This window comes from Humulus lupulus, chromosome 1, assembly GCF_963169125.1.
Source record: "Humulus lupulus chromosome 1, drHumLupu1.1, whole genome shotgun sequence".
Lineage (NCBI taxonomy): Eukaryota > Viridiplantae > Streptophyta > Magnoliopsida > Rosales > Cannabaceae > Humulus > Humulus lupulus.
Window position 1 is genome coordinate 70,280,632 of NC_084793.1, and position 19,848 is coordinate 70,300,479.

A 19,848-nucleotide genomic window follows, 5' to 3' on the forward strand; every position below is an offset into this window, starting at 1 on the left:
TGCATGAGAGTATCTAAGGGTTCCCAAAAAGGTTGGTAGTATTTAGAGCATTTTTGGGACATTTGGAAGTGTCCAAAATCAGAGAGGGTGGTGATACATCGCCACCCAACTGGCGAGGCATCACCTGATGCCTAGGGTTTCAAGGAACCCTAAAAAGTGATGCATTGCCTGCTTGCAGGCCACGCATTGCCTACTGTAGTACGTTAAATTACGTAAAATGATCCTAATGACATGTTTTTCAAGTCTAATCCTATTGGCTATACCTAATGACGGTGCCTACTCTATATAAGGGTCAAAATATTGTTTTGGAAGACTTGATCATTCTCTCCAATCTCTCTATATCCTCTCTCGCTCTCTCTCTCTCTTTCTAGCTCAAAGAACTCTTCAAAGAAAGTCCATGACTTTGAGAGTTGAAGGCTTGTTCAATCTCAATCCTCATTTCCTCAAGAGAAGGCCTCAAGCATCTATGGTTGCTGGGACATAGAGTATTAGGACAGTGTTTCACAACGTGTATAAGCCTTAGGGTTGTGTTTTTGGTTTGATCAAGGGATTTGGTCAGAGTGGTGGTTTTTCCTAGGGTTTTTGAAGCTTCATCAAAGTTGAAGAACACCATTGATCTACTTGGGTTCGCAAGTTCTTTCTCAATCTTTTTTAATTCTCGGTCAATCCAATTTTTGTTTAGATTATATTTTTTGAGGTGGTGTTATCTCACTCTACCCCAACATTCTAATACTCTATAATCTGAGATATCATATCATGGTAGAATCTAACTCTTTTTCAGCATTGAAATTCATAACTCAAGACTTTGTAAGATTGGATAGGTTTGATGGAACTAACTTTGTTTATTGGCAAGGCAAGATTAGATTCTTTCTCACCACTTTGAAATTTTTCTATGTCTTGGATAAAAACCTAAAAGCCTTGGAGGAGCCCAAAAAAGATGATACTCGAGAAGTTGTCAAAGAAAGGAAGAAGTGCGAAGAAGATGAATTGATATGTCGGGGCCACATCCTCAATGCCCTTCGAATAGGCTCTATGATCTCCACGCCAACACCAAGACTACCAAGGAGATTTGGGAGGACTTGGAAAAGAAGTACAAAGCGGAAGAAGAAGATACTAAGAAATTATTTATTACTCAATATATGTATTTTAAATTTCATGATGATAAACCTCTTCTCCCTCAAATTCATGAGCTGCAAATTATTGTGAATAAATTATCTACTCTTAAGATTGTATTTTCGGAACAATTTCTTTTGGGTGCCATTATAGCCAAGTTTCCTCCTTGGAGAGGCTATAGAAAGAAAATTCTCCACAGAAATGAAGAGATTTCTTTGGAGGAAATTCGCAAACACTTGAGAATTGAGAGGAATCTCGCTCTAGAGATATGAATGTAGAGAAGTCTAATGGAGAGACTTCTAAGGCCAATGTGGTGGCTAACCCTCCTAACAAGGGTAAAGGAAATGGTAAGAACAAGGGCAAGGGTCAAAATCCTTGGGCCCAAGAAGAATGGGGGACAATTCAAAAGTTCCAATGGACCTTGCTTTGTGTGTGGCAAGAATGGCCACTTTGCTAGAGATTGTAGGTTCAAGAGGAGCTGAAACACTGAGTCAAGAGTCAATTCAACCCAAAAGAAGCTAGTGGCAACACTAAGCAAGGTTAATGCCAATCATGGAAAGGTGAATGGGTGGTTGTATGATACTTTTTCCACCATTCATGTTACCTATGATAGAACTCTATTCAAGACCTTTGAATCTTCAAAGGAAGGGCATGAGATCCAAATGGTCAATGAGAAAAGGTCCAAGGTTGAATGAAATGTAAGTATTGATTTTGTCTTCACAACTGGTAAGAAGGTTCTACTCACCAATGTCTTGTATGTACCAGAAATGAGTGGAAATTTACTTGGCAAATCGGGAATCAAGGTTGTGATAGATTTTGGCAAGCTCATTTTATCAAAAGAAAATGTTTTTGTGGGATAGGGATATTATTGTGATGGCATGTTCAAACTTTGTACTTTTATTGATCATTTGAACAATAAAGTTTCTTCTTCTTGTTATATGCTTGACTCAAATTCTATTAAGTTGTGGCATATTAGACTTGCACATATAGGATTTAGCACAATTAAAAGGGTTGTCAAATGTGGATTAATTGATTGGGATAATGTTGAGCTTAAAAATGTGAATTATGTGTTAAATTTAAAATGGTAAAGAAACATTTTCCTGGTATTGAAAGGAACTCTAAGTTGTTAGATTTGATACATAGTGATTTATGTGAACTTAATGGAATGTTGACTAGAGGAGGAAGTAGATATTTTATTATTTTCATTGTGATTGCTCTAGGTTCACATATGTATATTTTCTTTAAAATAAAGATGAAGCATTTGATGTATTTAAGGTGTATAAAGCAGAATTTGAAAATCAACTTGAAAGGAAAATAAAAGTGCTTAGAAGTGATAGGGGTTGTGAATATTTTTCAAATGAATTTAACTTGTTTTGTGAAGAACATGGAATAATTCATGAATGTACAACCCCTTATATTCCACAACAAAATGTTATAGTGGAAAGAAAAAATAGAACATATATTGAGAAGATTAATGTTATGTTATTACACTCTATATTGAATTTTAGTTTGTGGGGTGAAGCATTGCTATCCGCTTGTCATACTTTGAATCGTATTCTCATGAAGAAAACAATATATCTCCATATGAGTTATGGAAAGGAAATAAACCAAACATTGGTTATCTTAAAGTGTGAGGGTGTCTTGCTTATTGCAAGAGCACCGATCCTAAAAGGACCAAGTTCGGTCCAATGGCTATAAGATGTGCATTTGTGGGTTATGCCCAAAATAGCAAAGTTTATAGATTATTTGACTTAGACTCTAATGTAATAATTGTATCTAGAGAGGTTGAGTTCTTTGAGAACATGTCATGCGATGGCAACAAGCTAGAACCAACTCAAACCAGAGAGCCTCAAGAGGAGACTCCTAGAATAGTTGGTGAGCAACCTCAATTGCCTAGAAAGAGCCAAAGGCTCAAAGATTTGGGACCAAGTGACAAGTTTTCTCCAATAGAGACACTATACCTTGTTGAAGGTGATAATGAGGAAGTTACTTGGAAGCATAAAATAGTACTTCAAATAGAAGATGATCCCAAAACCTTCAAAGAAGCAATGTCCTCAAGAGACTCCTGTTTTAGGAAGGAGGCAATTAATGATGAAATTGATTCAATTATGTCAAACCACACTTGGGAATTGGTTGACCTTTCAAATGGGTCCAAACCAATTGGGTGCAAATGGGTAATTAGAAAGAAATACCATACAAAAGGCACCATACAAACCTTTAAAGCGAGGCTAGTAGCCAAAGGATTCAAACAAAGAGAGAGAATATATTACTTTGACACACATGCACTGGTAGCAAGAACTACTTCTATAAGTTTGTTGTTTGCCTTATCATCTATATATAACATTTATGTTCACCAAATGGATGCTAAAACAACATTCCTAAATGGGGATCTTGAGGAGGAGGTCTATCTGAAACAACCGGAAGGTTTTGTTCTTCAAGGAAATGAACATAAAGTGTGTAGACTTGTCAAATCATTATATAGTTTGAAACAAGACCCAAAACAATGGTATGAGAAGTTTGATAAAGTCATTGTTTATAATGGATTTAGACACAACAATGCGAACAAGTGCTTATACCATAAGACTTGTGGTGACTAAGTCATACTTTTGTGTCTATATGTAGATGATATGTTGATTTTGAGTAATGACATGAAAGGACTAATAGAAACGAAGAGGTTTCTATCTTCTAACTTCAAAATGAAAGGCCTTGGAAATGTGGATACCATTCTGGGTATCAAAGTTAGAAGGAATAGTGAGGATTTTGTGTTGAGTCAAACCCACTATGTTAGAAGGAATAGTGGGGATTTTGTGTTGAGTCAAACCCACTATGTTGAAAAAATGCTCTACATGAAGAGGCGAAGAGGCACATACAACATTTGATTCAAACATGAAGTTTGAAAACAATGAAGGAAGAGTGGTGACTCAATTGGAATATGCAAGTGCAATAGGAAGCCTAATGTACACCACTCATTGCACAAGAGCGGATATTGCATATGCGGTTAGTAAACTTAGTAGGTTTCCTAGCAATCAAAGTATCAAACATTTGAAAGCTATTGAGAGAATTCTTTATTATCTTAAGGGTAGCAAAGAGTATAGTCTTCACTATACAAATTTTCCAAAGATACTTGAAGGATATTCTGATGCTAATTGGATATCGGGAGTTGGAGATAATCTCTCCACAACTGGTTGGGTGTTTAATTTTGGAGAAGGTGCAATCTCATGGGGCTCCAAGAAGCAAACTTGTATACCACACTCAACCATGGAAGCGGAGTTTATAGCTTTAGTGACAACCGAAAAAGAGGCCGAGTGTCTTTGGAATCTCATGATGGATATTCCTTTAACCACGGATATGGTATCAACAATTTCAATACATTGTGATAGTCAATCCGCACTTGCTAGAGCATATAATAATGTGTATAATGGAAAGTCTAGACACATTAGTCTAAGATATGAATATGTGAGACAATTGATTCAATGTTGAATCATATCGATCTCATATTTTACGACAAGTGAGAACTTAGCAGATCAATTTACAAAATATCTTGTGAGAAGGTTAGTAAGTTCTACTTTAAAAGGGATGGGATTGAAACTCCTAGAATAATAGATTCACCAATGATGGAAACCCAACTCTAAACTTGTACAAATCAAGGGAAAGAGTTCAATGGGTAAGAACAAGTCATTGACAAGTGAATAGTTTCAACACTAAAATTTATGATAAGTTCCATCTGAGATGGTTAATGTTGGAAGCTACCAAGTTAGGGTTAAGCCTAGGACTTTTAATGAAGTTCAGTTGAGTGCAACAAGCATCTATAAAGGTAGCAAAGATGTTGTAATAACTTCATCTATGTGGACTTAGAGGTGGTGCCGCCTCTCATTGGAGTTGGAGTTTCTCCCCGGAAAGTTCATGAAGAGATGAGCACATGGCCATGATAATGCTAAGCAAGAAAGTGGGAAAAACAAAAGATGTGGTGGAGGTGTGTGATGTATCACTGGTTTTATCATATGGAATAGTTGGTTCAATCTTTAAGCAACAAATGATTTCGATAAGACCTTGTGGTATTTTCACTAAAGGTAAAGTTCAAACCAAAAGACACTTTATTTTATGCACCAGAACTATTTTAAGTTGGAGAATGAGGCTTGTATTCAACCAAGTGGGAGATTGTTATGATTTGTTAAATACAAATGATAAGTGTTAAAATACAAGCAAGGTATAAACACTTAGTAAAATTCACATAATGAAGATGTGAATTTTGAGCTTCAATTGTAGGCACTTATGAAATGTAATTTTGGGTCCAAAGTGATGCATGAGAGTATCTAAGGGTTCCCAAAAAATTTGGTAGCATTTAGAGCATTTTTAGGACATTTGGAAGTGTCCAAAATCAGAGAGGGTGGCGATGCATCGCCACTCAAGTGGCGAGGCATCGCCTGCTACCTAGGGTTTCAAGAAACCCTAATAGGCAATGCCTCTCCTGCTTGCAAGCCACACATCGTCTACTGTAGGCGTGAAATTACGTAAAATGCTCATAATGACGTGTTTTTCAAGTCTAATCCTATTAGTTAGACCTAATGATGGTGCCTACTCTATTTAAGGGTCAAAATAGTGTTTTAGAAGACTTGGTCACTCTCTCCATTCTCTCTTTACCCTATCTCTTTCGGTCTCTTTCTCCAAGAATTCTTCAAAGAAAGTGCTTGACTTTGAGAGTTGAAGGCTTGTTAAATCTCTATCCTCATTTCCTCAAGACAAGGCATCAAGCATCCATGGTGGCTGGAAATAGAGTATTAGGACAGTGTTTTGCAATGTGTATAAGCCTTGGTTTTGTGTTTTTTGTTCGCTCAAGGGATTTTCTCAAAGTGGTGGTTTTGCCTAGGGTTTTTGAAGCTTCATCAAAGTTGAAGAACACCACCGATCTACTTGGGTTTGCAAGTTCTTTCTCAATCTTTTTTAAGTCTTTATCAATCAAATTTTTGTGTAGATTCTATTTTTTTAGGTGGTATTTTCTCACTCTCCCCCAACAGGTCTCATATGTCCCGCATGAATAATCGACCTAACATCAGTCGATATGTTCGGACTGCAACTTCAAGCTCCATAACTTCGAGCTCCATACCTCAACCTGCCAATCCTCACACAAATCATCGACCTCATGTCAGTCAATCTGTTCGAACTATGACCCCGAGTTCTATACCTTCTAAATGAATCCCATGGAATGCTCAACTTGCCAACCCTTGCAAGAATGATACTTCAACTCACACTCCTAGGAACCAATCTGGCCAAACAATACAAGCTAGGACCGATTCGAGGAGAAGAGACATCCTAGCAAATCCATTCGTGCCTCATCCAGAAGCTCCAACATAAAGAAATTAATTGGCACTGCCCCCAACCTTGGAAATTGGAGTAGACCAAGGGCTAGCATATCTAGTGTGTCCAGAAGGAACAAGGATAGCTTCACCAATAAGGTATCCTCCATCATCAATTCAAAATCCAACGCCACCTCAGCCATGGAGGAATGCTTCAGCTTGGGAGGATAGCAGGAAAAATCCTCCCCCCTTAAAATAAATTTATATCCCATGGTCTCGCGCTAGTAATCCATGTCCTCGATCCTAGACACGATTTATAAGCTTTACAAATGGAAGCTATGGACAGAGAGCCAGTGCGGAGTCATATATGAGAGCGACCTCAAGAATAACTTAAGCTCCGCATAATGCCTTCACTCAAACCCACATTTTGACCTGCATGATCATCTGAACTCATAAAGAGGACATCCAGCTTTCCACAATGATTTGAGTTACACTCAGGCCAGGGGAGATCCGTCTATTGTACGTGACAATGGGAATGTCTATCCTAACCGAGCTCAAGCATGCAGGGATAATAACCCATCTAACACGTACAACTGGATGGGAGCTAATAATCATCTCCTGAATAACCTAGATGCCAAGGATCAAACCCTCGAGCGGCTGGCCCTAATGGAAGAACATATGAAGAAACTCCTATCTGAAAAATAAGTCTATGATTATGATTATGATGAGGAGCTCGAGTCGTTTACTCCTAACATTATGGTAGCTCAGTATCCTATTGGCTTCATGATGCCAACCATGCCCACATATGATGGAAACATTGACCAGTCCAATCACCTCAATACCTTCAATACGTTAATGATGGCCCACAACGTCGGGTTTGACCTAATATGTATCTTGTTCCCAGCCCACCAACACTGGCTGGACCGGCCAAGTTATGGTGCAATATGTACAAGAAACATTCAATCACCTCATGGAAGAAACTGTCTTTCGAGTTTAAGAAGCAGTTCTGAGATACAAAGGAAGCTCGTGTTGAATCCAATTCATTGGCCAACATCAAACAGTAGCTCAGAGAATCCCTGAAGGCATATCTGAACTGGTTTATCAATGCAGCAGCACAAGCCAAAGATGCTAATGACAGCTCCAAGCTCATGGCTATGAGGACATGGATCACAGTAGGAGGTGATTTATAAGAAAAAAAAAACTCCAGCGGAAAGGAGTTAAGAGTGTAGATGAATTAATGGCTCGAGCTCAGGAATGGATAAATCTAGATGAGACACAATCTACTATCACAAGAATCAGCCAGACCCATGTTCAGTCTGCTGGAGCGGTAATGAATGCTACAGCTACGGCTCAGCCCGTTACCCAGAATAACCAAGCAGGGGGTAATAAGCGAAAGGGGATTGGTGAGGGCGATAAAAATGGCACTAAAAATAATAAGCCCGGTGAGAAGTACAAGTCCATATAAACTGTCTATACCAACCTGACAGAAACACGAGAGTGTATCTTTTTGGCAAACTCAAATCACCTTCCATAGAAGAAATCGGAGTCCCTGAGGCACTAGAGGACGAAGAGAGACCAAGAAAAATTCTTTCGATATCACAAAGACATCGGCCATAACACTGATAATTGTCGTCAGCTAAAAGAAGAGATTGATACTCTCATTTGGGCTGGATTGTTAGCCCAATATGCCTGAAATAGAGTAATTCCCAATAAGCCAGTGGGGCAAAATATTCAACCAACTCAGGAAAATCTAGTCAATCAACCCCAGGCTCAACCAGATCGTGGGAATTAGATCATCCCTCCTGATCTTGAAATTATGTACGCAAGTATACATAGTCGTGTCAAGTAGTAAAGTCTGTAAGAACAGAAATCGTCCCACATTAAGTATGGAACAGAATAATAAATTCTGAACTATAAACTTAGTTTAAATAACTAGAAACAGAATAATAAATTAATGAATTAAAAATCAATAATAAAAAGCCTAGGAATTAATTTCTTCAACTTTTCATTCTATTAATTTTACTAATCATTTCTAAATCTCTTCTTTCTATTCTAATAGCAGGTTAACATAATCGATTCCTATTCTTTTTCAAGATATATGATCTCACCCTATATGCAGGTTTCTACATCTCTGTGATAAACTTAAACATATAGAAGGCATTAAGTATGGAAACCTAATTACTACACAAGTCATACAGGTACTTTCGTCCAATATGCAACCTATGTCTACATAATGATAGCATATTCAATTCTCATCTTTCGAAATTGGAATTTGGAATCAAAACCATTAAATCAAGTAAATAGTGATCAAGTATTTAGTAGCATTAAACAAACATCATATAGATTAGAATAGAGAAGAAGTATCAATAGAACATCATAATAAAATTAAATTGAAATTCAAATGACTACATTAATCCCTAGATAAAAGATTTAGTTCATAGCTAACATAATGAAAATAAAATTCAAATAATTATTCATAGAAAATAACCTAAAGAATTCAGATGAATAAGAAATCTAGAAAGTCATAAACTACAAAGAAAAAAAATAATTACAGCAGTCTTTTCTAGATCTAGGGTTTTTAAAACTAAAACACTCTCCCAAATTTCCAGAATAATGTCCCTTAAATAGTTTTCCAAGGCTCCCAAGTGAAAAGACTGTTTTGTCCTTCAAAACTTGCTAAAAATCTTAAAACTGCGTCGATAACGTTGTAGCGCTAGGTCTTATGCGTTGTAGCGCTATTGTCAGTGCCAAATTGCTTCAAAAGTAGTTTCACTAGCGTTGTAGCGCTAGTAATGTAGTGATGTAGCGCTATTCTTTTGATCCTGATAGCGTTGTAGCGATTGTTTTGTAGCGCTGGGGCACTATTGATAGTCGAAGCATCTTTCAATGTATCCTTTCTAGCATTGTAGCGCCACTTTGATAGCGTTGTAGCGTTATTGACAGAATCATTACTCGGACATATTACTCCCGAAAGACGTGATTTTCTCCAAAATAACTCCATTTTCTTCCACTTTCACTTCATTCCACTCTTTTCACCATCTTAGCATTAAAATACATAAACATGAAAAAATGAACATAATTCTGCAATAATATAGCCCTAAACTAATGAAAACCTACCCAAAACTAGACCCTAAACGAGCCTAAAACTCATTTATCAAACTCCCCCAAACTAAACCTTTACTCACCCTCAAGTAAAGAATCTAACTAGACTCAAACCTAAACAAACCAAGTTGACATAACTTATCAATTCCAACACTCAAGACTACTATGCACATATAATTCTCAAGAAAGCAACATGCTATTTAAAATATTAATCCAGAATTTCAGTCAAAATACTTCACCTCTTCACTGCAATTTATTAACGCCAAAGCTCATTTACTCATAACTCACAAATAAAACAATTGAACCACTTTATGCACCTCAAATTCTCACCAACTAACCACATAACCAAGTTATTTCCATATGCCTGCATTACTTACTATTCTCCATTAATATAAACAAATGTACAAATAAGAATCAATAGGACTTTATATGGGTTATAATAGAAGGCTTAGGTATGGGTAGATAAAAAAAAACATTTTTAGGCTTAATCATACCACAAACATTCCAACTAAACAAACTTTCCCAGCAAATTTCAAACCACTCATCCCTTGTTACCCCTTTTTTTGTGCAATGATTGAGATTTTTTTTTCTTTCATTAACTTTTGAGAAAACTATGCAAAACCAACTCATTCTTATTTTTCTTTCTCATAATACACTCCCCCAAACTTTGATTTTTCAAGAGATAACTGTTTGGGAGTGTAATCATTTTGCACTTTTTTTTTTCTTAATTTAACTTGTCTCAATCACAAGGAATTTTTTGAATAACACATGATACATACATCCCATTACACATTCACTCCCCTCATATAATAGTTTCCATGCTCATGGTATGGGTCAAAAGAGTAAATGGTAATCCAATTCATAGGTAGGCTGAAAAGAATGTGTTAACAAGAAAATAGTTATAAGGCTAAAAAAGGGTTAATTAAGGATAAAATTAAATAGGGATAGCTTGAAAGGCACAACCAGTCCAAAAATTTCCTATATCCTTTTCCTAAATGTGCATTGTTTCAAATTTCATCTCAAATAAAATAACAAAATCAGGCGTGAGGTTTCTCTCTGGTTTCTCCATGGCGAGATGCAAGAAGATTAACCAGAAGCCTGCTATTAGTTCTATGGTGAATTATTCCCCTTCAGTCAAAGAAGAATGCGAGGAGACGACGACTGGATTAGAAGAAGAACCGCCGGTTGTGGTGGAGGAGGTATTCAAGGATACCTTGGTGGATTTCCCTGAGTTTGGGGGAAATGTCACATTGGATTCATATGAGGGAGTGTCTGGAGTGAAGAAGACTGGTGTGAAATGGAGTGATCAAGTTGATATCGAGAACGATTTTCTGAGTCAGGCCAAAGATAAATGGTCTCAGTTTCAGGCATTGCTACCGAATCAAGGAGGAGCTTGTCTGAAATTTGAGGAACCTTTAATTCGAGATGGTCAAAAGATTGCTCAGGTTGATTTGGAGGAGATAGAAGTTGAAACTTCCTTCTGGAACTCAGCAGTGGTATGTATGGTCCTTGGAGCTAATCCTCCCTTTGCTGTGTTTGAGGGTTTTATTAAGATAATTTGGGGTAAATTAGGTATTGAAAGGATTGCTCGATTGAATGATGGATATACTCTTATAAAATTTAGGGATGAAGCTACTCGAGATTTGGTGTTGGAAGCTGGAGTTGTCCATTTCGATAGGAAACCAGTTAACTTGAGACCATGGTCTACTGGTCTAGATGCAATAAGGTTAGTGAAATATGTTCCTGTTTGGGTTAGATTGCCTAGACTTGGGCTGCAATACTGGGGTACTAAGTGTTTGAGTGCCTTAGTGAGTACCATTGGTAATCCTATACTAGTAGATAAAGTTACAAAAGATTGATCCATGATGCAATTTGCTAGGTTGTTAGTGGAGGTTGAAATATCAGAGGAGGTTCCTAAATCCATTCAGTTTTTAAATGAAAGAAGACAGTTGATGGAAAAATTGCTGGAATTTGAATGGTTGCCGACTCAGTGTAAAAGATGCAGAGTATTTGGTCATACTGAGGCTTTGTGTAATAGGAAACAGGGTGAGGTTTGGAGGAAGAAAGATAGAAGTACTGAAGAAGGGTCTAAACAAAAGTCCACTGATCTGAATTCCTTCTCTGTTAATACAAATTCAGCTAATGAGTTAATCTCAAAGGATAACAAGAAAGCAGATTTTAAGGAGAGGTATGAGTCCCATTCTATAGCAGTGCCTACTGGTACAGATAATGTGATAGTCTCAAAAGTTTCCCAGCAAATTGATGATAAGGCAAGGTGTGATTCAAGAGAGAGGCTTAATTCAGATTGGCTTACTCCTAAACGAGTGGGGGGTGTCAAGAGTTTGGCTCCAACTTCTCAGAATAAGTTGAAGAATTCTTATAGTGCTTTACAAGAAAGGATAATGGAGGTTACAAATCTGGGACTTTCTACAACAAATATGTTCAATGGAGAATCACAACATTCTTAGCTGGAATGTTTGGGGCATTAATAAAAGGGAGAAGTAGAGATCCCTGCGTACTTTTTGCTATTTGAATAAAATTGGTATAGGAGATTTTTTAGAAACCAAGTTGCGTGGTAATAAAATAGAGGAGATGATGGCTAGTCATTTTATTGGCTGGAACTATTATACTTGGTTAGCTAATGAAGGCAGAATTCTTCTAGTTTGGCAGGCCAATATTGTATATGTTGAGGTGTTAACAGAAAGTGATCAGTTTATTCATGCTTATGTTAAAGAATTCAGTTCGAGTAAAGAGTTTTGTGTGTCTTTTGTTAATGGAAGGAATACGATTGAGGAGAGGTTACAGCTTTGGCAAGATCTTTTTGGGTTGTCTTTTCCAGTCAATCCTTGGCTTGTGGCTGGAGACTTTAATGTTGTATTTGATTTTAATGATCAGCTTGGTGGTCATGATGTTGCTGCTATGGAAATGGTGGATGCTCAAAGATGGAGATCTATAGGGTTGGTTGATGAACTTCGCACTAGTGGTTCTCATTTCACTTGGACAAATAAGCAAGCTGCTGAGGCTAGAATCTACTCCAAATTGGATCGTATTTTTAAAAATGAAGCCTGGTTGGACTTATTCCCTCAATTTGAAGCCTATGTTAATTGGGATATGATTTCCGACCATTGTTTTTGCATCATTAAAACCATAACTGCTTTGAAATTAGGCATTAAACCATTCCATTTTTTAATATGTGGGCTGACCATGAAGGATTCAGAGAGATTGTGTTGGAGAACTGGAGTAAGCTGATTAAGGCTCATGGTTTAGAGAGAATAATGAGGAAATTGGTGAGACTCAAACATGTCCTTCGCAAGTTTAACAAAAGGGAAATTGGTGATGTTGTGCACAATTATAATGTAGCCAAGGAGAACTACCAATCTGCCCAATGTCAGCTCCAAAAAGATCCTCATTCAGCTGATCTTCAAAGAGAGGAAAGGTTTGCTTTTGAGACTTTCTCTAGCCAATCTAAATACTATGATAGCTACCTTAGATAAAAAAGAAATATTAACTGGCTTCGGTTTGGTGATGATAACACGACCTATTTTCATGCTTGCTTAAAACAGAGGAGGGCTACAAATCGTATCACCTCTTTTATTAATGATGCAGGTCAGATAAATGAGAAGTTTGAGGATGTAGTGGCTCATTTTGTGAATAATTTTTGTAGTATTATGGGAAGTCATAGTACAGTTTCTGTTCCGATTCAGAGGGATTGTTTTAGTCATGGAAGCATTCTGTCTTTGGACCAACATCTGAGATTGATAAAACCATTCACCAAGAAGGATGTGGAAGCTGCGATGTTCAGTATTAACTCGAGTAAAAGCCTGGGTCCTGATGGATATGGGTCGGGTTTTTTCAAAGTTATGTGGAAAGATTTGGAAGAAGAAATATCTGATGCCATAATGGGATTTTTTTATCATGGTTTGCTACTTGATGAGCTTAACAATGCAACTCTCTCTCTGATTCCGAAGGTTGAAACTCCTACTAAGGCTGTGGAGTACAGACCCATAGCTTGTTGTAATACACTCTATAAATGTATTTCAAAAATGCTATGTGGTAGGTTGACTAAGGTTCTTCCTCTTTTAGTTAATCAAAATCAAGGAGCATTTGTTAAGGATAGATTGTTGGCTCATAATATCCTCATTTTTCAGGATATTATTAAAGGGTACAAGAGGAAAAACATCTCCCCTAGATGTGTGATAAAAATTGACCTTAGCAAAGCTTATGACACTATAGATTGGCAATTTTTAGAAGATATTCTTAATGCTTACTATTTTCCCAACAGGTTTATTCGATGGGTGATGATATGTTTGAAGGGTACCTCTTACTCTATTCTGATGAACAGTAGGCTCGAAGGGAGATTTATTGGTAAAAAAGGTCTAAGGCAAGGGGACCCTATATCTCCCTTGCTGTTTGTTCTAGTCATGGAATACTTCACTCGGCTTCTCATTAAATATTCTTTCAGCAAGGAATTCAGATTTCATCCGAATTGTAAAAAACTGAAATTAGTTAGCCTATGTTTTGCTGATGATTTGGTGATATTCTGTAAGGGAACTTCTAATTCGTTTCAGGTTATCAAAGAATGTTTCACAGCTTTTAGTTTGGCTTCTGGTTTAACAGCTAATTTTGCTAAATCTCAGGTATATTTTGGGGGTTTGGCTGAGGAAGACTCAAAGCAGATTCTGTCTAGGCTCCAATTTGTAGAAGGGTCATTTCCTCTAAAGTATCTTGGAATTCCTCTTCGTCCTACTAAATGGAAAGCTGGCAACTGTGCTGTTATCATTAAAAAGATTCACCTGAAGCTTCACACTTGGTCTAGTCGTCATCTGTCATTTGTTGGGCGTGCACAGCTTATTAATTCTGTTTTGCTGGGAATAAGATCATTCTGGATGAGTATATTCCTCCTTCCCAAGAGTGTCATTTATGAGATAGATCATTTGTGCAGGCGGTTTCTATGGGGGACCAATGACAGTAATAGGAACAAAAGCAAAATGCATCTCACTGCATGGGATCAGGTCTGCTTGCCTAAGAGTTTGGGCGGTATTGGGTTTAAGGAAGGGTCCAAATGGAATAAAGTGTTACTAGCTAAATATATGTGGGCTATTTCCTCTAAACAAGACATCCTCTGGGTGAAATGGGTGGATGCCATCTATCTCAAAGGGCAGAATTTTTGGGAGTATAAGCTCAAAACTGATGTGAGCTGGTACTGGAGAAAGCTTGTCAATCTGAAATCTGTTTTCACTTGTGGAAAACTGGAGGATGCAGCCAAGACTAGCAAGATTAATCTGAGAAAGCTTTATATTCATATGCTAAATAAGGAGAGAGTCCATTTTGCCATTGTAGTTTGGTGCAATATGGTTGTTCCTAAGCATAGATTTATTTTATGGCAAGCTACTCTTGGGCACCTACTTACCTGAGACAAGCTAGCTCACTGCCACTTGAGTATTGCTTCCTTACTGTGTCCGATGTGTGAGTTGCAGCAGGAATCTCATTCACATCTGTTTTTTGAATGTCAGTTTTCTCAGCAAGTTAGATCAAATGTGGCTTCTTGGCTAGGCTTGGATATATGGCTGATGAAGTATGAAGAGTGGTCCTCTTGGTTGGTTGGGAAACCTAAAGGTCTGAAGCAAAAAATAGCAGCAACTGCATTGGCTGCTTCAGTTTATATGATTTGGTGGAATCGTAACACTTGTCTATTCCGATCTTTCTTTATGACAGCTGATTGTATAGATCATTTGATCAAGTTTTATTTGAAAGCTAGAATTTTTAGGCTTCCTAGGACAAAATTTGGGAAAAATGATTTAGCTTTTGTTGAGAAGTTTGACCAGGTGTAATTTCTTTTGTGGGTGCTCGGTTAGAGCTTGAGCTGTATTTGTTTTGTCGAGCTTCAATATATTCTTTTTTCATCAAAAAAAAAAAAAATTCAACTCAAATAGTAAGCAAACAGGTTCTAGAATTTTTTCAATCTTTTTCAATCCACAATCCAAATTCGACATGCATAAAATAACTCAATTATAACATTTGCACATCATGAGCAATAGATCTCTAAGGTCAACAAATCACAGTGAAAAAAACAAAGTGATCTAACCAAGCACACAGATTGTTTCAAAAGCGCATCAACTTTTCCTTTGGATTATACTACATAACAGTCAATCATATTAAAATGGAAATTATCATCAACTTAATTTACACTCTAAAACAGGACTCAATACAACTAACTAAAGAAAACAAACAAACTAAAAAACGCATCAAATAACATAAAACTAAAAATAAATCCCTCCCCCAAACTTAAAATTTAACATTGTCCGCAATGTTAAAGTACATAAAGAATGAGAAAAGAGACTTAGTTGAACAACCACATCAGTATGGCGGTTATGGAGGCTGTTGTAGCGCTATAACCACCTAAACTTCAATTTTTTCACGTTTTTCACGGATTACGAGTTACAACACAATTTTTCTAGAATAAAACTAAAAACAACTAAAACAAAATCTCTAAAAGCATTGTTCCAATAAAAAAACAAAAACAAAATAAATAACAAATAACATAAAATTAAAAATAAACATAGGAATGCCTCCTAAGAGCGCTGTATTTAACGTCTTTTAGCTGGACTCTTGTTTTAATTTATATTCAACTTGGATCAAGTCCTCCTTGCACATCCTTGAGAGCCATAGTGTCATGAGTTGACCCTTGTTTCTTGTGATTAGAAATTGGTGGAACTTTCCCTTGCTCATATAACATTCAAATCCTTTCACTAAAGAACCTTTTTAACCGATGAAGCTTCCTTTGCATTCTAGTTTTAACTATGGATCTTTTCTTAGAGACTTCCAACTTGTTCTCTCCTTGGTTTACCACTTCAACTCTACAGTACGTTGGAATTTCTATTGCTGCAAAAACTTTAAATATAACATCCTCTTTTTGCACTCGCAGCTTTAACCCACCTTTTTGTACATCAATTAAAGCCCTACCAGTCACTAAGAATGGCCTTCCAAGTATTATTGGAATATTTTCATCTTCCTCCATATCTAAAATAATAAAGTCCGTAGGAAAGATGAATTTACCCACTTTTACCAATACGTCCTCAATCACTCCAAGAGGGTGATTAACTGATCTATCTGCCATATGCAAAGATACCGTAGTTGGCCGAGCTTCTCCCAAATTAAACTTCTGAAAGATTGATAGAGGTATTAAATTCACACTAGCCCCTAAATCACATAAAGCCTTTGTTTCTACTAAACCCCCTATAGAACATGGGATATTGAAACTACCAGGATCTTTAAGCTTTGGAGGTAGTTTCTTCTGAAGTATTGTGCTACACTCTTCAGTTAGTGCAACTGTCTCATAATCCTCTAATTTCCTCTTTCTTGAAAAAATTTCTTTCATGAACTTCACATAACTTGGCATTTGTTCTAAATCCTCTGCAAATGGGATGTTAATGTGTAGTTTTCGAAAGATATCCAAAAATTTAGAAAATTGTTTGTCAATATTAGCCTTTCGAAACCATTGAGGATATGGAATCTTTGGTGTAGACTCAGTGTATTTTGGCTTCTCTTTCTTTGGAAGGTCTTCAGTATCCTCCTCTTGTGCTGGACTAGTGACATGTTGATCTTCTACCTTCTTGCCCTTGTTTTCTACTGTAGGTCCCTCATACTTAGTCCCGTTCCTCAAAGTAATTGCTTGTCATTGCTCTTTTGGATTCACCGCAATTGAACTAGGTAAAGCCCCTTGATTACAATCCTCCATTAACTTTTTGAGTTGGCCAACTTGTGTTTCTTAGCTCCGAATGGAGGATTTGGTTTCTGTCATAAATTGGCTCAATGAATCAGCAGATACCTCTGGTTTAGTCATGTGAGGCGGTGGCTGTTGATGTTGTGACATTTGTGGCCTTTGAGTATCATAAAAGGGTCTTAGATTTATCCCATAATATGGTCTATGTGGAGGATATTGAGGTGGATTTGGATGATACTATGGTTGGTGCCCTTGATTATTACTCCATGAAAAATTCGGATGGTTCTTATATGCTGGAGTATAAGTTTTAGGGTATGGGTTGTTATTATTCGGCTGCCTTGGGAAATTACCAATGGCTTGAACCTTTTCAAGTGGAATATCATCTACCGAATAAGAACTCGTCGCTAGACATTGCTGAAAGTGATGAGGGCCTCCACATGTCTCACAACTGATAGGAGCAGATTGTAGTTGCATCGCTTGACTTGAAATGTTGTTTTGTTAGTGAAGCAATTTGAGCAGTGAGCATAGCAATAGGATCAACTTCTAAAACTCCTGCCACCTTCTTATTTTCTCGCTCAAATGGCCAATTAAAATTATTCATGGACATTTCCTCTAAAAGCTCGTAAGCTTCGTTAGTGCTTTTGCTCATAAATGCTCCACCTGCAGCTACATCTATGATAGTCCTTGTGTTTCCCCTCAGTCCATTATAGAAAGTGTGCACCAACATCCATTTCACTATACCATGATGTGGACATTTTTGCAGTAGCTCTTTAAACCTCTCCCAAGCGTCATATAAAGATTCCCCATCAAATTGACAGAAACTATTTATTTCACCTCTAATCCGTGCTGATTTAGTAGGAGGAAAGTACTTAGCGAGAAATTTTTTAGCAAGATCTTCCCAAGTCATAATGGAATTGGCTCATAGCGAAATATACCAACTTTTAGCCCTGTCTCTCAACAAAAACGGAAATAGCCTCAAACGAATTGCATCATTACTAACTCCATTCATTTTGAAAGTATCACATTACTCCAAAATGTTGGTAATATGGAGGTTCAAATCCTCATTAGGTAGCCCCCCAAACTGAACACAATTCTGAACCATTTGAATTATTGAGGGCTTGATCTCAAAATTGTTCGCCTCCACAGTAGGTGGGCGAATAATAGAATGTACCCCTGTAACAGTAGGGAGTACCACTACAAGAAAAAATGTTTCTAATATGACCAAAAATGTGTTATCAAAACATACCATAACACTTTTTGACGTGTTAAGACCGACTATGTTATCGTGGGTCAAAATACTTTACATAACACTTTATCATTGTTATACAGATGTGTTATTATACTGTCAACGATAACACACTTTCTGTGTTATTTTAATAAATAGATACGTGTTTAATTATATTATTTATAGTCGATTATATAACACTTTTCAATACTTATAAATTTGTGTTATACTACACTATAGTATAACACATTTTTTGTGTTATATAATGAAGTTTGCATAACAAAATTCCTTACTTATAAAAAGTGTTATTGTAATAGATATTATAACACATTTTTCGTATTATTTTAATATTTAGATAAATTTAAATTGTCATTATTATATTCATTTATATAACACTAATTTATTCTATTATATTTTTATTTTTTATTTATATAATTAAAATTAGCTTTCTAATATATACTAGCATCATCAAATGAACTTGATTTTCAAATAACAAAAAGTAAAAACATTCAAAATTGTATTAACAATCCACAAATTACTTTAAAACATTCAACATTGTCATCAACAACAAAATGTTCTTTAAGTATTCAAGTAGTTTTAAATATTCAACATATTGAAAAGTTACTACTTTCAGCACAAAATATTCTACAGCTGCCCAACACAAAGCCTTCAAAATTAAGTATTATTTTCTATTTCGCTTGTCTCATCTGCAAAATAAACAAAGAAATATTTTTTTTGTATTATCTAGCATCACAAATTACCTCAAGAAAAATGCTATGGAAATTATTTCCAAGAGAGGACACCACATACAAAATAATGAATTCACAACTACACCAAAGCAAACAAAGAAACCGAACACTAAATTATAAGGCATTGGTTCTTCTTTTAGTATGAAAATGTACCTCTTGGAATAACTTTTTTAGAAGGCCATGCAACTGTGGAACCAACTGCTTCTTGTCTTATAAGCATCGCATTATTAGGACGAAATAAGTAAGATTCTGGTACAATATCAGCATCAACCCATACTCGCATAAAGTCTGGTTCAAGAGGCTTTCCATGTACAGTTAACTTTGGATCACTAGAATCCCAACGACCTTCAGCAACAATTACATCTGCCCAGACAAGCAAGTAGCAAGCATTCTTCGCTTCAGTAAAGTTATGTCTTTTTTCTAGTGCAATACTCTACCAAATTGATTTTAAAGACAATATATTAGTTTTTGTATTTGATAATTTACCTTAGGGGAATGAATATTGTTTGACTGCGGTACATTGTGAGACTGTCCTTCGCTTGGTGTCGCTTTACCGCCAACCTAAATATAAAACCAAGATAAGTTTCATTGGAAGAAAAGAAAACTAAGGTTTATAAGTGCAAGATAGAATTACCACCAAAT

At 36.5% G+C, this 19,848-nt stretch overlaps 1 protein-coding gene and 1 non-coding gene across 2 annotated transcripts; both read left to right on the forward strand.

The window, feature by feature from the left end:
• The first annotated feature begins 12,104 nt into the window (after positions 1-12,104).
• LOC133816384 (uncharacterized) lies at positions 12,105-15,340 on the forward strand. The gene is made up of 4 exons (XM_062248913.1): positions 12,105-12,555; positions 12,720-12,945; positions 13,174-14,863; positions 15,023-15,340. Exons 1-4 carry the CDS (start codon positions 12,105-12,107, stop codon positions 15,338-15,340), a joined length of 2,685 nt encoding a protein of 894 aa, XP_062104897.1.
• A 2,629-nt stretch (positions 15,341-17,969) lies between these two features.
• On the forward strand, positions 17,970-18,076 carry LOC133813632 (small nucleolar RNA R71). The gene has a single exon (XR_009884639.1). It is a non-coding gene; the product is annotated as a small nucleolar RNA R71 (small nucleolar RNA).
• The last annotated feature ends 1,772 nt before the right edge of the window (positions 18,077-19,848 follow it).